Source organism: Siphateles boraxobius, unplaced genomic scaffold (assembly GCF_051911475.1).
Source record: "Siphateles boraxobius isolate OS27281-9 unplaced genomic scaffold, OSU_SipBor_1 8, whole genome shotgun sequence".
NCBI lineage: Eukaryota > Metazoa > Chordata > Actinopteri > Cypriniformes > Leuciscidae > Siphateles > Siphateles boraxobius.
Window position 1 is genome coordinate 32097173 of NW_027509208.1, and position 17733 is coordinate 32114905.

The 17733-nt window shown below is 36.0% G+C and overlaps 1 protein-coding gene across 7 annotated transcripts in view; it reads left to right on the forward strand.

The window, feature by feature from the left end:
- Window positions 1–17733, forward strand: part of cdk19 (cyclin dependent kinase 19) — a 61907-nt gene that overhangs the window by 31479 nt on the left and 12695 nt on the right. For all 7 annotated transcript variants that reach the window (XR_013200025.1, XM_077220933.1, XM_077220930.1 and 4 more), the window contains 7 exons: window positions 9349–9406; window positions 10146–10277; window positions 10354–10497; window positions 11717–11786; window positions 14405–14477; window positions 15133–15230; window positions 15909–15987. Coding sequence is in view for 6 of the 7 variants with exons in the window: in XM_077220933.1 (XP_077077048.1) it covers window positions 9349–9406; window positions 10146–10277; window positions 10354–10497; window positions 11717–11786; window positions 14405–14477; window positions 15133–15230; window positions 15909–15987 (654 nt within the window). In the remaining variant the exon portion in view is untranslated. The remainder of the gene's footprint in view (window positions 1–9348; window positions 9407–10145; window positions 10278–10353; window positions 10498–11716; window positions 11787–14404; window positions 14478–15132; window positions 15231–15908; window positions 15988–17733) is intronic.

The window sequence follows — 17733 nt, forward strand, 5'->3', positions numbered from 1 at the left end:
CAAGGGTAATATAATCTCTACATGGCTACATGTTCCCATGTTTTGTCTGCTTGAACCAGTCATGTAAGTTATCTGGTTGTTGTACTAGTTACGGCAGCACTTAGCTTGGCGAGTTTGGTATTTTGTTCCCACTGCGTCTTAGCTACACAGCATTGAGTGAACCTATGAAAGAGAACATCTCTGGTTACTGGTGTAACCTATGTTCTCTGAATAGGGAACGAGACGCTGCCAAGCTCCTTTCGCTGCCGACAAGCTTCCCTTTTCGGCAGAGAAATCTGAGGAGCAGATGATACGCGTGCTAATATAATATGACGACGTAAGAGCGTCGAGGCGGCGCCCGCGCCATCAGCCAATGGATTGGCGTGATTCTATATGGGCGTCAGACAATCGGCACACCCAGAGGGCGTTCTGACGCGTAATTTTACACGTGAAATGCAGGCAAACCTTGGAGCGTTTTGTCTTCGGCATCTTCATTAATCCCCTCGCTATCACCAGACGTTCCGGGGGTCTCCCGCATATTGATAACGGCTTCCTGATGCCCGCAAATTAGTTAAAATCTCCCGTAATCTAGAGCGAGCGAGCAAGAGCGCGCATGCAAGACAGAACAGACTGTGCTCCAAACCGTATAGTGCGCGCACGGCGGAGAGGGAGAGAACGAGAGACCTTGTGTGTGTGCGCCTCATGACGCAGAGAGTCAGGCACCGAAATCAGACACCAAAATGTTCGTTCTTCTTCGGTCTGTTTACTAACGTTTGCGTTGGAACCGGTTCCCTATTGGCATCGTGTTTCGGTACCCAACCCTACCTAAAACTGTGTCCATTAATGCAGATTGTCTGTTGTTCTCACTAATTTGAGTAAAGATTAAGCATGGAGCAAGATCTGTTTTACCAACGTTTATGTTACATCAGTCATCCACGCTAGAGCTCGGCTAATGTATGCACTGTTATTGATACAGTTTCCACTTGTTCACCGCAATAAATTAGAAAATTCTCTGTAAATAAATAAGTACAAGTAAAATAATCGGTTTGTTGATGGATATGCACTTGTTAATGCTGATGGTGAGGAATTACAGTTGCAACCTCTCATAATTTACCTCAAACTGAGTAGTGTATCACTGAGAAGCGTCCTGCTCGAGTTGTCCTTGCGATGGAGGTTCAGGTTGAATAACTAGTTTCTTCCAGTGTTTCATTATTTGACTCGCGCTTCAATAAAACATCATCCTCTATTAATTCTCAATAGGAACTCAAATCAGAAAGTCAAATCCTCCTCTGCTGAGATCTTGAGCGATTGAATGTCTTCTTTTCTCTTCAGTTGATTTCACCCAAGACTGTGGTGAGAAGACTAAATAATAATAATAATAATAAACATTTATTTGTATAGCACTTTTCATACATGGAATGCAACGCAAGGTGCTTTACAAGCATAAAAACAAATTCACACAATGTCAATATAAAGAAAAACATAAATAGTAGATAAAATAACAGACTTGTACACAACTTCACATAATATTGTTGTACTGATACGCAGCTTTAAAAACATAAGTTTTAACCTGCCTTTTAAAAATATGAATACTAGTAGCCTCTTTCACTTCATTTGGTAAATAATTCCAAATTTTTGGAGCATAGTGGCTAAAAGAAGCACCACCAGATCTTTTACGAGTAACTGGATAATGTGCCAGAAGATTAGCATTATTATTATTAGAGGATCTTAATCTACAATTTGGAACATACCTTCACAGACAGTCTGAAATGTATAAAGGTGCCAGATCGAGCTGAGTTTTATAAACAAATAAAATAACCTTAAAATCGATCGTTTGATGAACTGGTAACCAATGTAATTCCCATTAAAATCGGTATAATATGTTCTCTCCTTTTTAATTTCATTAGTACTCTGGCTGCTGCATTTTGTATCAATTGTAGCTTCGCTATAGAACCCTTAGGTAGGCCAGTCTACATAGTATTGCTATAATCAAGATGAGAGAAAATAAAAATATGAATGAGTTTCTTAGCTTCATCCAAGGATAAAAAAGGACGAATCTTGTCTATATTTCTCAGATGATAAAAACAAGTTTTTGTCTCTTGATTAATATGAGATTTAAAACTCAAATCGCAGTCCAAAGTGACACCTAGGCTCTTTGCTTTTTTCTTAGATTGTAAGGCTAAGGGACCCAATCCAGCCTCTATCCTCTCCCGCTCATGTTTTGGGCCCACAATAAGAATTTCAGTTTTGTCTTCGTTCAATTTCAAAAAAAATTTGTTCATCCACTTTATGATACTGGACAGACAATCAGCCAGCCTCTCTAATGCAACAGTATCTCCTAACTCAACTGAGATGTATAACTGTATATCATCAGCATAAAGATGATAATTCATGTCATATTCCTTAATTATGTTGCCTAAGGGGAGCATATATAATGAAAGTAAAACAGGCCCAAGAATTGATCCTTGTGGAACACCTTGTTTTATTTCATGTGTCTTTGATATACATATATACAAACACAAGAACTACTATTGTAGTTCTTGTGTTTCTGCTCGTCTCCTTTTCAATAATTATTAAATTATCACTTATTTGTAATTTATTATTATTATTTATTAAATTAGTTAATTATACAATTATTATCCATTTACCATGCTGGGGGCTAGAAATTTTCTATAACTCGTTCAATGTGAGTTCTGTTTCAGTTATTGAGTTCACAGAACTTCAGTAATATTTTAATGCAACAAACTCATTAGTTAGAAAATTTAACTGTTAGTTAAATATTTTTTAAAAATATTTTAGAATTATATTGTGTTATAGATGAATTACGGCAGTCAGAAGAGAGAAATATGTAAAATCTCCCTCAGTAGAAGTGTCAACCAGTTTTCATTGCTTCTACAACAGTTGCTTCCAATCATTTTCTTTCTATCTTTGAATGTTTTAATCTTACTCAGCATGTAAACTTTCCTACTCATACGCATGGTCATACCCTTGATCTGATCTGTACATCAAGAGCCAATATATCTACCATCTCTTTTACTGACACTGGTATTTCTGATCATAAATTTCTTGATTTTAGTTTCAGCTTGCCTATGCGTAAGAAATGTTCAACAACTGTTATATCCTACCGCAATCTCAAAGCTGTCGATACTGCATTAATTTGTACCTCCATTGCTTCTTCTAATCTATCTGATGTCTTTGATATCTCTTCTCCCTCCCTGATATTATCTACCTATCACACCATAATCTCTGATATCTTAGATAAGCACGCTCCTGTTAAGACCAGAAGTGTCCCTTTCACACATTCTTCTCCTTGGTACAGTCCTGAGCTCCGTATCTTAAAGACCACTGGTAGACGGCTTGAGCGTCACTACGGAAAAACAGGCCTGACAGTTCACCATTTAGCTTTTATTGATCATGTCAAACATTACAAATTGGCCCTGAATTTGGCTCGTTCTAGTTTTGTATCTGCCACAATTCATAAATCAAGCAACAGACCAAAAGCATTATTTAACACAATAAACAAACTCACCAAACCTCCAACTCATGTTACTCTAGCTTCTGATGAACTCTGCAGTTCATTCATGTCCCACCTACTAGAAAAGACAGATGCCGTAAACCAGTGCCTCTCTAATGATGCTGCAAATATTAGTTATCTGCCGAACCAATCTGGTCAGTCCCTGCCTCACTTTTCTCTGACTACTCCTTTTTCTGTCTCTGAGTTAATCTTGAAATCCAACCCTTCATCTTGTCGTCTTGACCCTGCTCCCACTCCTCTTCTGAAACTCTGTCATTCAGTTATCTCTGCATTTCTCACTTCATCAATGCATCTCTTACCTCTGCTTCAATCCCTCTGCCACTGCTGCTGTTACCCCTGTTATCAAAAAACCCAACCTTGATCCCTCAGTATTATCTAACTATCGTCCTATTTCAAATCTACCCTTCATAGCTAAATTACTAGAAAGTACTGTTGCCTCCCCTCTTTTCTAGTCGAAAATAATGTTTTCGATCCTCTTCAATCTGGTTTTCACCCTCTACATAGTACTGAAACTGCACTAGTTAAGGTACTCAATGATCTGCTTCTCTCTGGTGACTCTGGTTCTCTGTCTATGCTCCTACTGCTCGACCTCAGCTCTGCCTTTGATACGGTCTCCCATCAACTACTCATTTCTCGCCTTTCGCATGTGGGTATTTCTGGTGTTGCTCTTTCTTGGTTTTCTTCTTATCTCTCTGACAGACAGTTCTACATTTCAGTTCAGGATTTCCATTCATCTACTGTCCCCCTGAAGCAAGGTGTCCCCCATGGATCCGTTATAGGGCCATTGTTATTCATAATTTATATAATACCTCTTGGTCAGATCCTCCGCCGTCATGGTTTTAATTATCATTTTTACGCTGACGACATTAAATTATATACTACCTGTACATCGACTCTATCCATCACAACCGAAAACATCTCTGCTTGTGTGCATGAAATAAAAGATTGGCTTCATTCAAATTTTCTAAAACTTAACATGGACAAAACTGAGATTATTTTTACTGGACCTCCGTCACTCACTCTAGCCTTCTCGTCGTCCCTCGGCATCGCCTTGTTTCGATGGGGGGCAGATCATTCAGTGTTGTAGCGCCCAAAATGTGGAACTCTCTCCCCCGATCACTCTGTTCTATTAACACTATTTCTGAATTCAAATCCATGCTCAAAACTCACTTATTTTCTGAATGTCATAACTCCTAAGTTGTAGGTTTTTTTTGTTTTTTTTTCTGTACTACTGTCATCTACCTACCCTGTTGTTTTGTCTGCTGTCTTTGTCCACTGACTTACTGTTGCTTGTCTATTGTAAAGTGTCCTTGAGCTCTGGAAAGGCGCTATATAAATAAAACTTATTATTATTATTATTACTATTAGTTGATGAGATACAGGCAGGATTATGCACTGCACAGATGCTCTGGATTTGATAAAGTCTGACAAAATGATGAAAACATCAACATAATCTACATACTAAATGTCTACATTTATGGAAGGTGTTTTGGCTTATTTAAAACATTGCCCATTTTCCATCCATCTATGCAAATTCTTTTACATAAGAAAATATTTTACAGTCAAAGAGGAAAGTAAAGTTGTATTTTGACTGTATTAGGCTCTTTTTTCTGGTTTTGTTGCAGTGATAGACACCGAAACAGAATTTGACTTACTCAGTCCATCCCTGGATCCTCCAATCTTCACTAAACTAATATATCTGTGTAATGTTCAGCTGCTGTTAATGGTGACTGATATGGATTGAATCCAATGGAAAGTTGTCGCTGTCTGATTGTCTCTCCGCTGTTGTGTAATCCCATCAATCCCTGGTTTGTGTGGATCAATAGCATACTCTGTGACATTAACCCATTGTATATAAGAGAAATAGACTTTGTTAGACTGCTCAACAACTGACTTGGAGTCAGCATGAATTATAAATGTGATCTGGCAGCAGGATATTCAATGCTTTTGTGTTTTGTAAGCATATGTTTCTTTTTACTGTCCTCAGGCACAATTTGTGCAGTTTACAGTGTTAACAAGTGTTAAAGGAATAGTTCACCCCAAAAAAAGGAAAATTATTTATTAATTTACTAGTGCTGGGCGTTTTGACCAAAAATGTATATCACGTTTTACAATATTATGCCGGTTTTCCGGTTTATTACGTTTTTTTGTTTTTCATGCATAATCAGGTGTTCAAAGCATTTTCTACTGGTTGAGAGAGGAATTACTGCAGTAAATTGACTTAGGATGGTCTATCTTACTGTCATTAGTGAATATTGTAGAATAGAATAGCGCCCAGTATAACCTAAAATTGTTATTTCTTAACGTTCTAACAACGTTCTTATAACCAGGAAATAACGTTAATACAACATTTATATAACAGGAGAATTTAACGTTCTAATGACATTTGATTGATGTTCTTATAACCAAGAAAGAACGTTAATACAACGTTTATATAACGGCAGAATTGAACGTTCTCATAACGTTTTGAATAAAGTTCTTATAACCAAGAGATAACGTTAATACAACGTCTAAAAAACTGGACGTTTTGAATGTTCCTAGAACATTCAGAAATAACGTTTTTATAACTTAATGGGAACGTTATGAAAACGTTCTTATAACCTAAAATTGTTAGCTGGGGAAGAGGAGAGATTCGCGATTGCACTGAACACGTTTTAAAGGATTAGTTCACTTTTTAAAAAACTTTTGCTGATAATTTACTCGCCCCCATGTCATCCAAGATGTCCATGTCTTTCTTTCTTCAGTCGAAAAGAAATTAAGGTTTTTGATGAAAACATTCTAGGATTTTTCTCCATATAATGGACTTCACCGGGTACCAAACGGTCCAAGGTCCAAATGACAGTTTCAGTGCAGCTTCAAATGGCTTTAAACGACACCAGACGATGCATAAGGGTCTTATCATTTCAAAAATAAATAAAAAAGTTTAAGTTTTATAAGCACAAATGCTCGCCTTGCTCTGTTCTGTGATGCACGTTCGTGACTCTCCTGTTCGAACTCGCTCATCAAAATGAACAAATCTTTTTTCGAGTAATTTCGTTAATTTTGTTCGTTGAATGAACGAAATGACTCGAAAAAATATTTGTTCATTTTGATGAACGAGTTTTCATCAAAACCTTAATTTCTTTTCGACTGAACAAAGAAAGACATGGACATCTTGGATGACATGGGGGTGAGTAAATTATCAGCAAAAGTTTTTTAAAAAGTGAACTAATCCTTTAAGTGCAGGATTCTCTGAGTGAGCCCAGAGAAAATAGACCTATTCTAACAAGAGCAGCGTGTATCGGAGAGCGCGGCACATTATATTCCGCGCGCGAGCAGAGAGATTCGCGCTCGCGCATTATATTTATGTACTTTCGCGCTACAATAATGCGCTCTCGACATTTGACAGGAAAATAACGCAATAGTTTTGCAGCGTCCATCTTCCCTGTAACGTAACACGAGAGCACTGCTGTTTACCCTCGCCTCACTGTCGCTGCTTAGAAGTGCAACATTGTAAAGGGTCCATCTGAAACAGTGTCGCGCAGCGTAACGTTCGTTCCGAACGTTGTGTAATTAAATACATCGGTATGGCGGTATATTTAAAATTAACATCATAACAAAAATATAAACCGTTTTTCAGTATGAAACGGTATATGCCCAACACTATAATTTACTTTCATTCCAAATCCATATGCTTTTTCATACAACAATATTGCATATAAACTATATGTCAAGGTCAACAGCATATGGATTACATGAAGGTGAGTAATAATGACACAATATTTATTATTGGGTAAATAATTATTTTAATGGAGGCAGATATCGTATTTTTGAAATTAGTAGAAACTTCAAACTTGCATAAGACTATTATATACAAAACTCCAGTGATGTCTGTCATCATTTACTCAACCTCATGTCCTTCCAAACTTGTAGGATTTTTTTAGAAAATATTTGAATATTTCAAAATATTTCCCCACCATACAATAAAAATGGGGGCCATAAGTTGGACCCACTTTATATTAGATATCTTTAACTAAAAAATGTATAGTTGTTTGGTACCATTTACTTGTTGATGTTGTATTGTAAAACACTTGTGCTGCTATTGAGGTGGATACAGTTAAGGTTAGGACAGGTTTGGTGGGTTTAAGGCTTGGCTTGGACATGGCTTGGTTTAAGGGTTGGTTAAGGTGTAAGGGAAGGCTTAACAGTGTAATTATATGCAGTTACAGAAAATAATTACATGCCATTATTTTTCAGATATGAGTACAATAATTGTATCAAATGATTAATAAATAGTACTTTAAACACTTAATATAAAGTGGGTCCTATAAGTTTTAAGCTCCAAAAATGTCATAAAGGTAGAATAAAAATAGTGTGTGTGTGTGTGTGTGTGTGTGTGTTGTTTTTGTGTGACTCCCTAAATTTTTTGTCTATGCCGTTTCATACTGACTTTACTTAATTTGAGGGCTGTTTTCCTTTTAGGGTTTATAATCTGTTAGATATGTTGACACATTGGTTTATAAATGATTTCACAAGCATGACTGAAATCTGCATTCAATGATTTTTATTAATGTAAAAGGAATAGTTCATTTTCATTTTTGTCATCATTTACTCCCCCTTATGTTGTTCCAAACCTGTATGAGTTTCTTTCTTCTGTTGAACATAAAAGAAGATATTTTCAAGAATAATGGTAATCAAAGAGTTGATGGTAGCCATTGACTTCCATAGTAGGAATAACTACAATTATTTTAAAGTGTCTTTGTTACATTGTAAATATACATTTAAGTACTGAGTGATATTAAGTAACTAGATGTACTCACTATAGGGTTAGGATTAGGGTATATCTAGAAATATCTTCTTTTGTGTTCAACAGAAGAAAGAAAACTGGAACAACTTGAGGGTAAGTAAATGATGACACAATTTTCTTTAATATAAATGGTAAGGGAATGACAACAGCAATTTTGAGATGGCAGTGTTGTGTTGATTGAATTACAGAAACCTTATGGTTGCTGTTCCCATAGCAACATATCCTCATTAAGGCTCATAGAAACTCAAGAGTCTTGGAATAACTAGAAGACACCATTACTGATGCAACAATCAGTCACCCACAGCCACATGCAATATCGTCTCTGTGTCTCTCTGTCCGTACGTTTTAATTTGATTATAGTTAAAGGTAAAGTATATCATTTCTGTGTTAGTGGCACCAAACATACAGAAACCAGTGTCATGAAATAATTTGTTATCTCTTGAAAACATGACAGAAAAAGAATTTTGTGCCGTTTGGAAATTTAATTATTTTTGCAGTTCTGTTTGGTGTTGCTAGTACTAATCCTACAAAATAATATAACAAATGTTATTATGAGAATCTATGAAATATAGTATGCTTTATTAGAATTTTAAAGTCATTTTTAGGTTTCATGCAGTTAAAAAAAACTATCCGGCATAGAAAGTATATTCACTTCAACATGGCCTGTAGAATTTAGGCTCAGTATCAGCAGTGAAATGGAAATTTTGACTTAAATATTAATAAAGATGACTTCTCCCACAAGTGTGTCATTTAGAAGAGAAATAGCTCAGCCCCTGCCTCTACAGGCTTGCAGCTTCCCTGTGAGACAGAACATTTCCATAAACAAAATAGATGTCATGGTTGTGATGCTCACGCAGGTGGGAACAGATATACAGCCGCTAAGAGGTCATGACTTGATCAAGGCAAAAATATGAATTACCCCAAAGTTGAATTAATAATTAGCTCATAAATTTGATGAGGATGTTTTGCTGTAGCACCACAAGTTCACATGACATTCTCAGAGAAACAGATATATAATTATTGGTCATATGTGACCTTTCTTTTTCAGAAACCTGCCAATATCCTGGTAATGGGGGAGGGCCCAGAGCGAGGAAGAGTCAAAATTGGTAAAAAGCTGCACTGGCTACATATCATTGCAATATAATTATCAGGACTATATTCGGCTGTCTTAGTGAAAAATGCCTTCAATTAGAGTTTTGTAGCAAATTATGTGGGGAAAAGGGGACATATTATGTAATTCTGTTGAATCTTTTCTTTTTTGGCCAACTTTATTTTCTTTTTAGGTGATATTGTCAAGCTTTAGAGAGCTTAAGCTGGCTATAGGTTCAGTCTGGGTAAATGTGAAGCTATTGTCTTACATAAGGCACTATTCTGGGTGATGACTGTTAAAGGCTGTGGCCGCTATTTTTATCACCAGTGGAATTTGTTTTTGTGTTTGGTTAATCTGTGGCTTTCAATGTTTGCTTGAGCATTGGAGCCACTTCGCTTAAGCAGCACAATTTATAATTTAATCTCTCACACAATTTTATATCCTATTAAATTTTGAAAATGGCAACATTTTCAAATTTTATATTAATCAAATGATCCCTAGAATGTTTTCAATGTAAATTTACTATTTTAATAATACAGTTATGACACCACATTATCAATATCTATCACTACCCCTGAAATCACCTGTCCAGAGACCATAACACAGTCCTTTACCTTGATTAAAATGCATACAACAGCTGGTCATTATTAGCAGATTATCTTCTCTTCCTCTGTAAATAAAAAACTAAATGCATAGCTGAGTGCCTGTGATCAGAGTTGCGATATTTATTAAGGTAATGTGTTTGTGTGTCATAGCTGATATGGGTTTTGCTCGACTATTTAACTCTCCACTGAAGCCTTTGGCTGATCTGGACCCAGTGGTCGTCACATTCTGGTACCGGGCACCCGAACTACTGCTCGGGGCAAGACACTACACCAAAGCAATTGGTAAGTTATGCACTGTGTGTATTTCAGGCTGCGCTATTCTTATCTAATCCATATTTAATATTCTGTGTCATTTTAGATATTTGGGCAATAGGGTGTATCTTTGCAGAGCTGTTGACGTCAGAACCAATCTTCCATTGTCGACAAGAGGACATAAAAACCAGCAATCCTTTCCATCATGACCAGTTAGATCGCATTTTCAGCGTCATGGGCTTCCCAGCAGGTGACTGACCCTTAACTCATCGCATACCCATCTTTACTCACCTTTACTACAGTATTATAGTCTCTGTGAATTTACTGGATTTCATTCTAATTAAATCAAAACACTTTTTCATCACCACTTGAATCTAAACTGATCGGTTTAATATATCTAAATTGGAATAATTAGGCCATGGCAGTTTCTGGCCAAAAAGCATACAGTGAGTTTGAGAGCTGCAATACCCACAGAAAAGTGTTAAAATAGACAATGCATGATAGTCAAATTACAACCTGTTGGTGTCTGAGCAGAGATTTATATTTCTTTAGGTTAGGAACAAACAACTTTATACATTTCTACAAAATAAAAAAAATAAAAAATGATCTTAGTAGTGATCTTGACTTGCCACTTGTATTTCCATTAAGTTTAAATATTCGACGGATTTGTGTCGGGCTTTTCTTTCCTCAAACCCTAAATTAGTTTGTTTGTTTGAGGGCTTGCGTAGACCCTCTTCTCACATGTATTTGAGTTTCAGCAGGTTTTATATATAACTTGCATATATGAATAGTTCAGCCATGGTTCTGATTGGTTCTTTCAATGAAACTTCCACAGCCAGTGGATTTCACGTATCCATTACTTCCCTTTATAAGCACGAGACATCCAAACGAATACACTAACTTTGCGCACAATGCAAAATCTTATTCAACCCCTCCGCCTCCCAACCCAAGGGAGAGGTTCTCCCTTTCTCTTGCAGAAGCAGTATCCATTGATTTTATGGTCTGAGCATTTAGTAAAAGAAAGTTGTTCCGCTGCAGCAGCGTAGCAGATCTAGTCTTTTATTGTTGATTTTTAAGCAAAATCCGTGATTATTAAATTACTCATTTACTCATATACCCCCACCCCATACCCCCCCCCCCCCCCCCCCCCCCATACACACACACATTTCTGTTTCTCTTTTGATTTGTTTTGAATGATTAATGACTCATAAGAAATGTTCTTTGTATATTATCCTATACAATTTTAGCATGTAATTGATTTTTTAATGCTTAGAAATATGTTAGGTATAGCTTTTTGGAATACAGTTAGGGTTATAGGTTAACAGTGTAATTACAGTTGTAACCAATGCAGGTACTTTAAATGTAAGTAAAATAAAACAAATGCTTATTTTGACTCTTAGCCTTGTTAATTGTCACCATGTGCTATTATATAATGTAATTATATAATTTGATATATTTGTAATTCCTAGATAAAGACTGGGAGGATATCCGGAAAATGCCAGAATATCCTACTTTACAGAAAGATTTCAGAAGAACCACGTGAGTGCTGTGCTGTGTTCTAGAGTTACACCAAATGTATTTTCAACTGCAAAAACAAAATGAGTGTTGATTATCACGATTTATATTCATTTATGTGAGTGTTTAACTTTAAAGTTAGTCTATCAATTCAGTGCTCTACTGTTTGAACACAGCTAACTTAGTATATATATATATATATATATATATATATATATATATATATATATATATATATATATTATATAATGATGTAAAAGGCTATATTTAGAATTTTCAAACAAAATGAAATGGTATTTCCACATCCCCAAAACAATTTGAGCAGGTGCGTGACCAAATACTTTTAAGAAGGCCTTCAAATAAGAACTAAATGAAAGCACAATCCTCTCAAACATGTTATACTAGACAAAACATCGTTTTGACGGGTAGTCAAAAAGATTACAATTTAAAAGTCTTAAAATACTTTATCTCTTTGGAAAACTAAATTTCCTCATATAACGTAAACGTACAATGTAAACAATACCAAAATACGATAAAGAGGGCACATTATGTTTCACGAGATTAAAATGGATGGCAATGTAATTCTTTTCATCCTTCAAAGGGTTGAAATGTTAATTCTCCACTGTAAAACCTAACAGTAATATGTACTGAATAAAATTGAGTTCACTGCACTCAAATATTACTGAAACTTGAATTACTGAAACAGAACTCAAACTTAATGAGTTATAGAACATTTCTAGATCCCAGAAAGATAATTGAATAATAATTCTATAATTAAGTGATTAATTAAGTGATGATTGAGCATTAGTGATGAACAGCTGCTATTAACAAGCAGAATCACTGAAGGAAAGAGAAAAAACAAGAACTACAACTGACTTTCAGCCACAGCCTTAGATGAAATCAACTGAAGATAAAAGATGTTAATCTCTCAAGATCTCAGCAGAGGAGGATTAAACAACTCCACAAACAGCATTACCAGCTTCACTTATTATTAACCAGTTTGACTTTATTACTGCCATTCGTCTAGTTCTTATTAGAATTAACAGAGGTTTAGAAGTTGATGCTTTGTTTCATTTAAGGTCACCATGATGGAGATCAGCATTTGCTTTAGTTGGGCTCTTGACCCTTGACATTTGCACTTAAGGTTTTTCTTTGGCTGCTATATTGAGTGTTTATAAAACATATTTGTTATGGCTCAAAAGTCAGGGGAAAGTATGATTGGGTATAGATGGTTGAGGATTGATGATGACAATCAATCATTTTGTTACTTGATTCACTGATCTCATTCACAGTCTAATCTCTGATTAAAAGGACAAACTATGAATAGTTTTTTGTTTAAAACTGTGATTTAACAGCAAAAGTGCCAGCAATGCTGTGTTCATCCGATAATATGTATACTTTTACAGAATGTTTGTGCACAAAAAGTTTCACATAAAATGTAATTTATTACTAAGACTCACAAATACATCAAGATTTAGCATATGAATCTCAACAATGGTGACCTTTAAAAAACTATTCATGTTGCAATGCATGCTGCGTACTACCATAATACAAAACTTATTCATTGCTCCCATCATGCATTGCGGCATGAATATGTTTTTTATTGGTCACCATTGTTGAGATTCATTTGCTGATTCTTGATTACTGTGTAAGTCGGCTTGATATCATAGAGGTTTTTAAAATCTGATTGTCACAAAAATGCCAAATGACAAAATGACTTTACACTACAATCAGAGTTCTATTACAATGAATAAAACAAGTAATACATCACTTGTTTAATCAGAGATTCCGGAAAAGATCAGAGAATCAAGTCACTATATTATGATTTTCATCATCTAGACACAACCACATGCTCATATTTTCTTTTGGCTTTTGTGCCATAACAAATGTGTTATATAAACACTCAGTTACAGCAGCCAGAGGAAAAACTAGTGTTATAAAGTCAAGGGTCAAGAGCCCAACTAAAGTAAACACTGACCACTATCATGGTGTCTTTAAATGGAACATTACATCATCATCATCCAAACCTCTGTTCATTCTCAATAACAACTTCTGTAGACGCATGACAAAAGTCAAACTGGTTATTAATAAGTGAAGCTTGTAATGCTGTTTGTGGAGTTGTTTAATCCTCTGCTGAGATCTTCAGAGATTTAAACATCTTTTTTCTTCAGTTGAATTCATCTAAGGCTGTGGTTGGAAGTCAGTTGTAGTTCTTGTGTTTCTCTTTCCTTCAGTGATTCTGCTTGTTAACAGCAGATGTTCATCACTAATGCTCAATAATCACTTAATTAATCAATTAATCACTTAATTAATTACTCAATTTCTTGACTGCAATGTATCTACTTTTATTGAACTCAACTGAAATAATTTCAGAGTACTCATAATTATTGGTTTCTAAAATTAAAAGAATTAAGGCAATCAGTGTCCTCAAATGTAATGAGTTAGCTTAACTTATAGAATTTGACTTTGTGTGTGATGTTGTGAGCTAGCAGTACCTGCAAGTGCTCTGAGTTCATTTAAAGTTTGTCATTTAGCATTATATTTGAGTTTGAGAGGATTTTCCTTATGTGTGTACCTAGATTAGATTTTACCACTAAGTGTGCATAAGCATTATATAGTGATTCTTCATATGTATTTTGCAGATATGCCAACAGCAGTCTCATCAAATACATGGAGAAACATAAAGTCAAACCAGACAGCAAAGTGTTTATGCTGGTGAGTCTGTTGTACACTTACACTTATCTCAACTTTTACTTTTATGTACAACATTATATGCTTCACAAAAACATTTATTTTAAGATGGTTGCTTATGTATATCCTTAGTTCCAGTAGTAAATGTCAATACTTTTGCAAATATTGCAATAATCCAGTAAGATTTTTGTGAAGGACTCCTACAACAGATACTGATTTGTATTGTCTGTATTGTCCACACAGAGATCTGGCTTACAGAGACTTACACTGTAAAGGGCTTTCTGAACACCAACAAGTTGTCTAATCATTGAGAAAATCCCACCAACTCGATTATGTGAATTTGGTTTTGCACATCCTTAGAAATTGTCACGGCTGGGCTGAGGATGCAGACGAGGCAGCGAAGCGAGTCAATAAGCAGTGTACTTTATTGAATAAAATGAAGAGTAATTCAAACAAGTGGGAGGGCAATGTAACAGTGTGCTTAGCACAGACAACACGTTGTTTATACACTGAGAACTAATCATCATATTAGGAATAGGTGCGAGTAAATCAATGAATAACCATGGCGACGGAAGTAAAAAGACATAGGAAATGACAATAAACAAACTTAAAGTTCTTGAAAATGGAACAGAAAACACAGATTGTGACAGTAATAGTAATGAATATTAATCTAATCTAGCTCCAGAAATTGCTGACGATGGACCCCACCAAAAGAATCACTTCTGAGCAGGCACTGCAGGACCCATATTTCCTGGAGGACCCCTTACCTACATCCGAGTAAGACTCATCCCACACGCACACATATTTAAATTAATGCCGAGTGATCTCAAAGGAAAATAAGATTTATGACCTAAAGTACTGTATGTGGACAGTGGACATCCAAACTCCACACCCATATTTGTTTGATCAGCATGCACTTCAAAACCATTAGCATTAATAGGTAGTTGATCTTTCCTAAATGCTTCCACGTGATGTACAAACAAGGTTTTGGGGATTTGCTTCCGTTCAGGACTATCAGTGAGCTCAGGCACTGCCACTTGCTTGCTTTCAGTATGTTTATCTAATTCATGTTCTGTGTGGCTCAGGTCTGGGCTTTATGCTGGCCAGTCTGGTTGTTTCACTCCAGACTCATATCAGATAATTTTTTTGTGGATCTCACTCTGTTAGAAGAGAAAATGAACAAAATCTCTAGTGTTATTCTGTGTTGTTGCAATAAGATTTGCCTTTATGAACTTAGCCAAACTCTTTAATTAGAAGGGAGTGTCTGCTTGTTTTAGGCCATGTAGTGTAGCATACCACAAATATTCCTGTTTTTCCTTTAAAACTTCTTTTATGGCAGCTTAAAACAGCTTAAACTCTAGTCGTTCACCTGTTATCAGTTGTCCATATTTATATGGGAAACAGTTGCAGTTCCTATAAAAATAGTTTTAATGTTTTTTTTGTGTGTGTTTTTAGTGTATTTGCAGGATGTCAGATTCCTTACCCCAAACGAGAGTTCCTAAGTGAGGATGAACCAGAGGAGAAAACAGAGAAGGTAACAATGCCTGATTAACACACTGCATCCAGTTTTGATTTGTTTTCCGGATGTGATCTATAGCACTGACTTTCCCCTCTGTAATTTTGCAAGAAATTAAATCAGATAATTTTGTTTGCATAGTGTACTCAGTGTCCATCATATCTACATTGGCTGCTATAACTATGACTTAAAGGGATAGTTCATCCAGAATTTAAAATCCTTTCATCATTTACTCACCCTCATGTTGTTCCTAACCTGTATGAGTTTCTTTCTTCTGCTGAACATAAGAAGGTATTTTGCAGAATGTTTGTAGTTGACTATAGCCATTGACTTCCATAGTATTTTTTCCCTACTATGGCTTCCGTCAATTGTCTGGTTACCAACATTCTTCAAAATATCCTTTTTAGTTCAACAGAAGAAACTCATACAGGTTTGGAACAACACAAGGGTGATCTATTTTTTGGTGAACTCTCCCTTTAAGTGTCAGAACAACACCAAGAGACATATGTGAGTAGACTGGAAATTTTGCCAATGTTTTTAGTGTCTCTCATATAATCAGTTTTATGACATCTCATTATGATGTTGTGTCAGACAACATAGTTGTCATGTGTAAGCTGTACAAGAACAAATGATCGGACTTCGGACACAGGTACATTAAAGCTGGATGACGATAAAGCTACTTGAAATCAGAGCTTTGAGTCTTAATTAATCGTTTTTGTGTGTGGTCTTATATATGCTTCTTAAATACAATGAAGATTTTATCAGTTTTCAGACTTTTGTCATATATTGTTCCTGTTACAATATTTTAATTCTTGGTGATTTTAACATACATTCACGAGTCCGACTAAGCCCATGATTTTATTGACCCTAGAGTTCTGTTTTCAACCATAAACAGATTATTCATTCAGGTTGGAGGGTTCGGATCAAATCCCTCCTCAGATACATTCAATATGTTCATAAAATATATTTGGGAAAGTTTAAAATGGGATTAAGTTAAGCAAACAAATTACTTCTTACAATTCCGCGTGAACCCTTATAACTCAAAGGTGAACATGTCTTTGTTGTTGCTGTAAGTCCAAGGTTGTGAAAAAGAATTGACGCATACAATTAAGGGCCCTATTATACACCTGGTGCAATGCAGCGCCAGGCAGGTGTTTTTTGCTAGTTTCAGCCCGACGCAGTTATCATTTTCACGTCCTGCGCCACATTGTTTAAATAGCAAATGCATTTGCGCCCATCTGTTCGTTAACTTAGTCCTCAGATAGAGGAGGGTTGCTGCTAGCTCCTTTAAGGTATTTATGTCCCTCCCAAACTGCATTAAAATGGTATGTTTAGCAGCCAGAATTTAAAAATGTTCAGGGGGAGAAACCCCCTGACCCCTCCTAACATGATCCATATCACCCGTCAGAAAACAATTGCAACGTCTCAGATTGTGCCCCCCCAGAATTTTTGCTTGCATGACTCCCCTGCCCAAAACACACCCATTACTCATCAAGGGAATAGACACAACGCTTTTAGACCATGCACTGGGAGCGCCGACCATTATTCCCGTCGTTAAACTAGCAAAAGTGGATTTGGACAGGCACTAAGTGCACTTGCGCCCTGTTCTGTAAACTGAATAGGGCCCTAAAGCCTCCAGTACTGTTACTTCTTTTAAAGTTCAATTAAAATGTATTTGTTTTCTTTGGAATTTAATTTGTGCAACAAAAAAAAAAATCTAAAATTTTCTGCCTGTCAGAACAGCCAGCCTGAACAACCTAACCC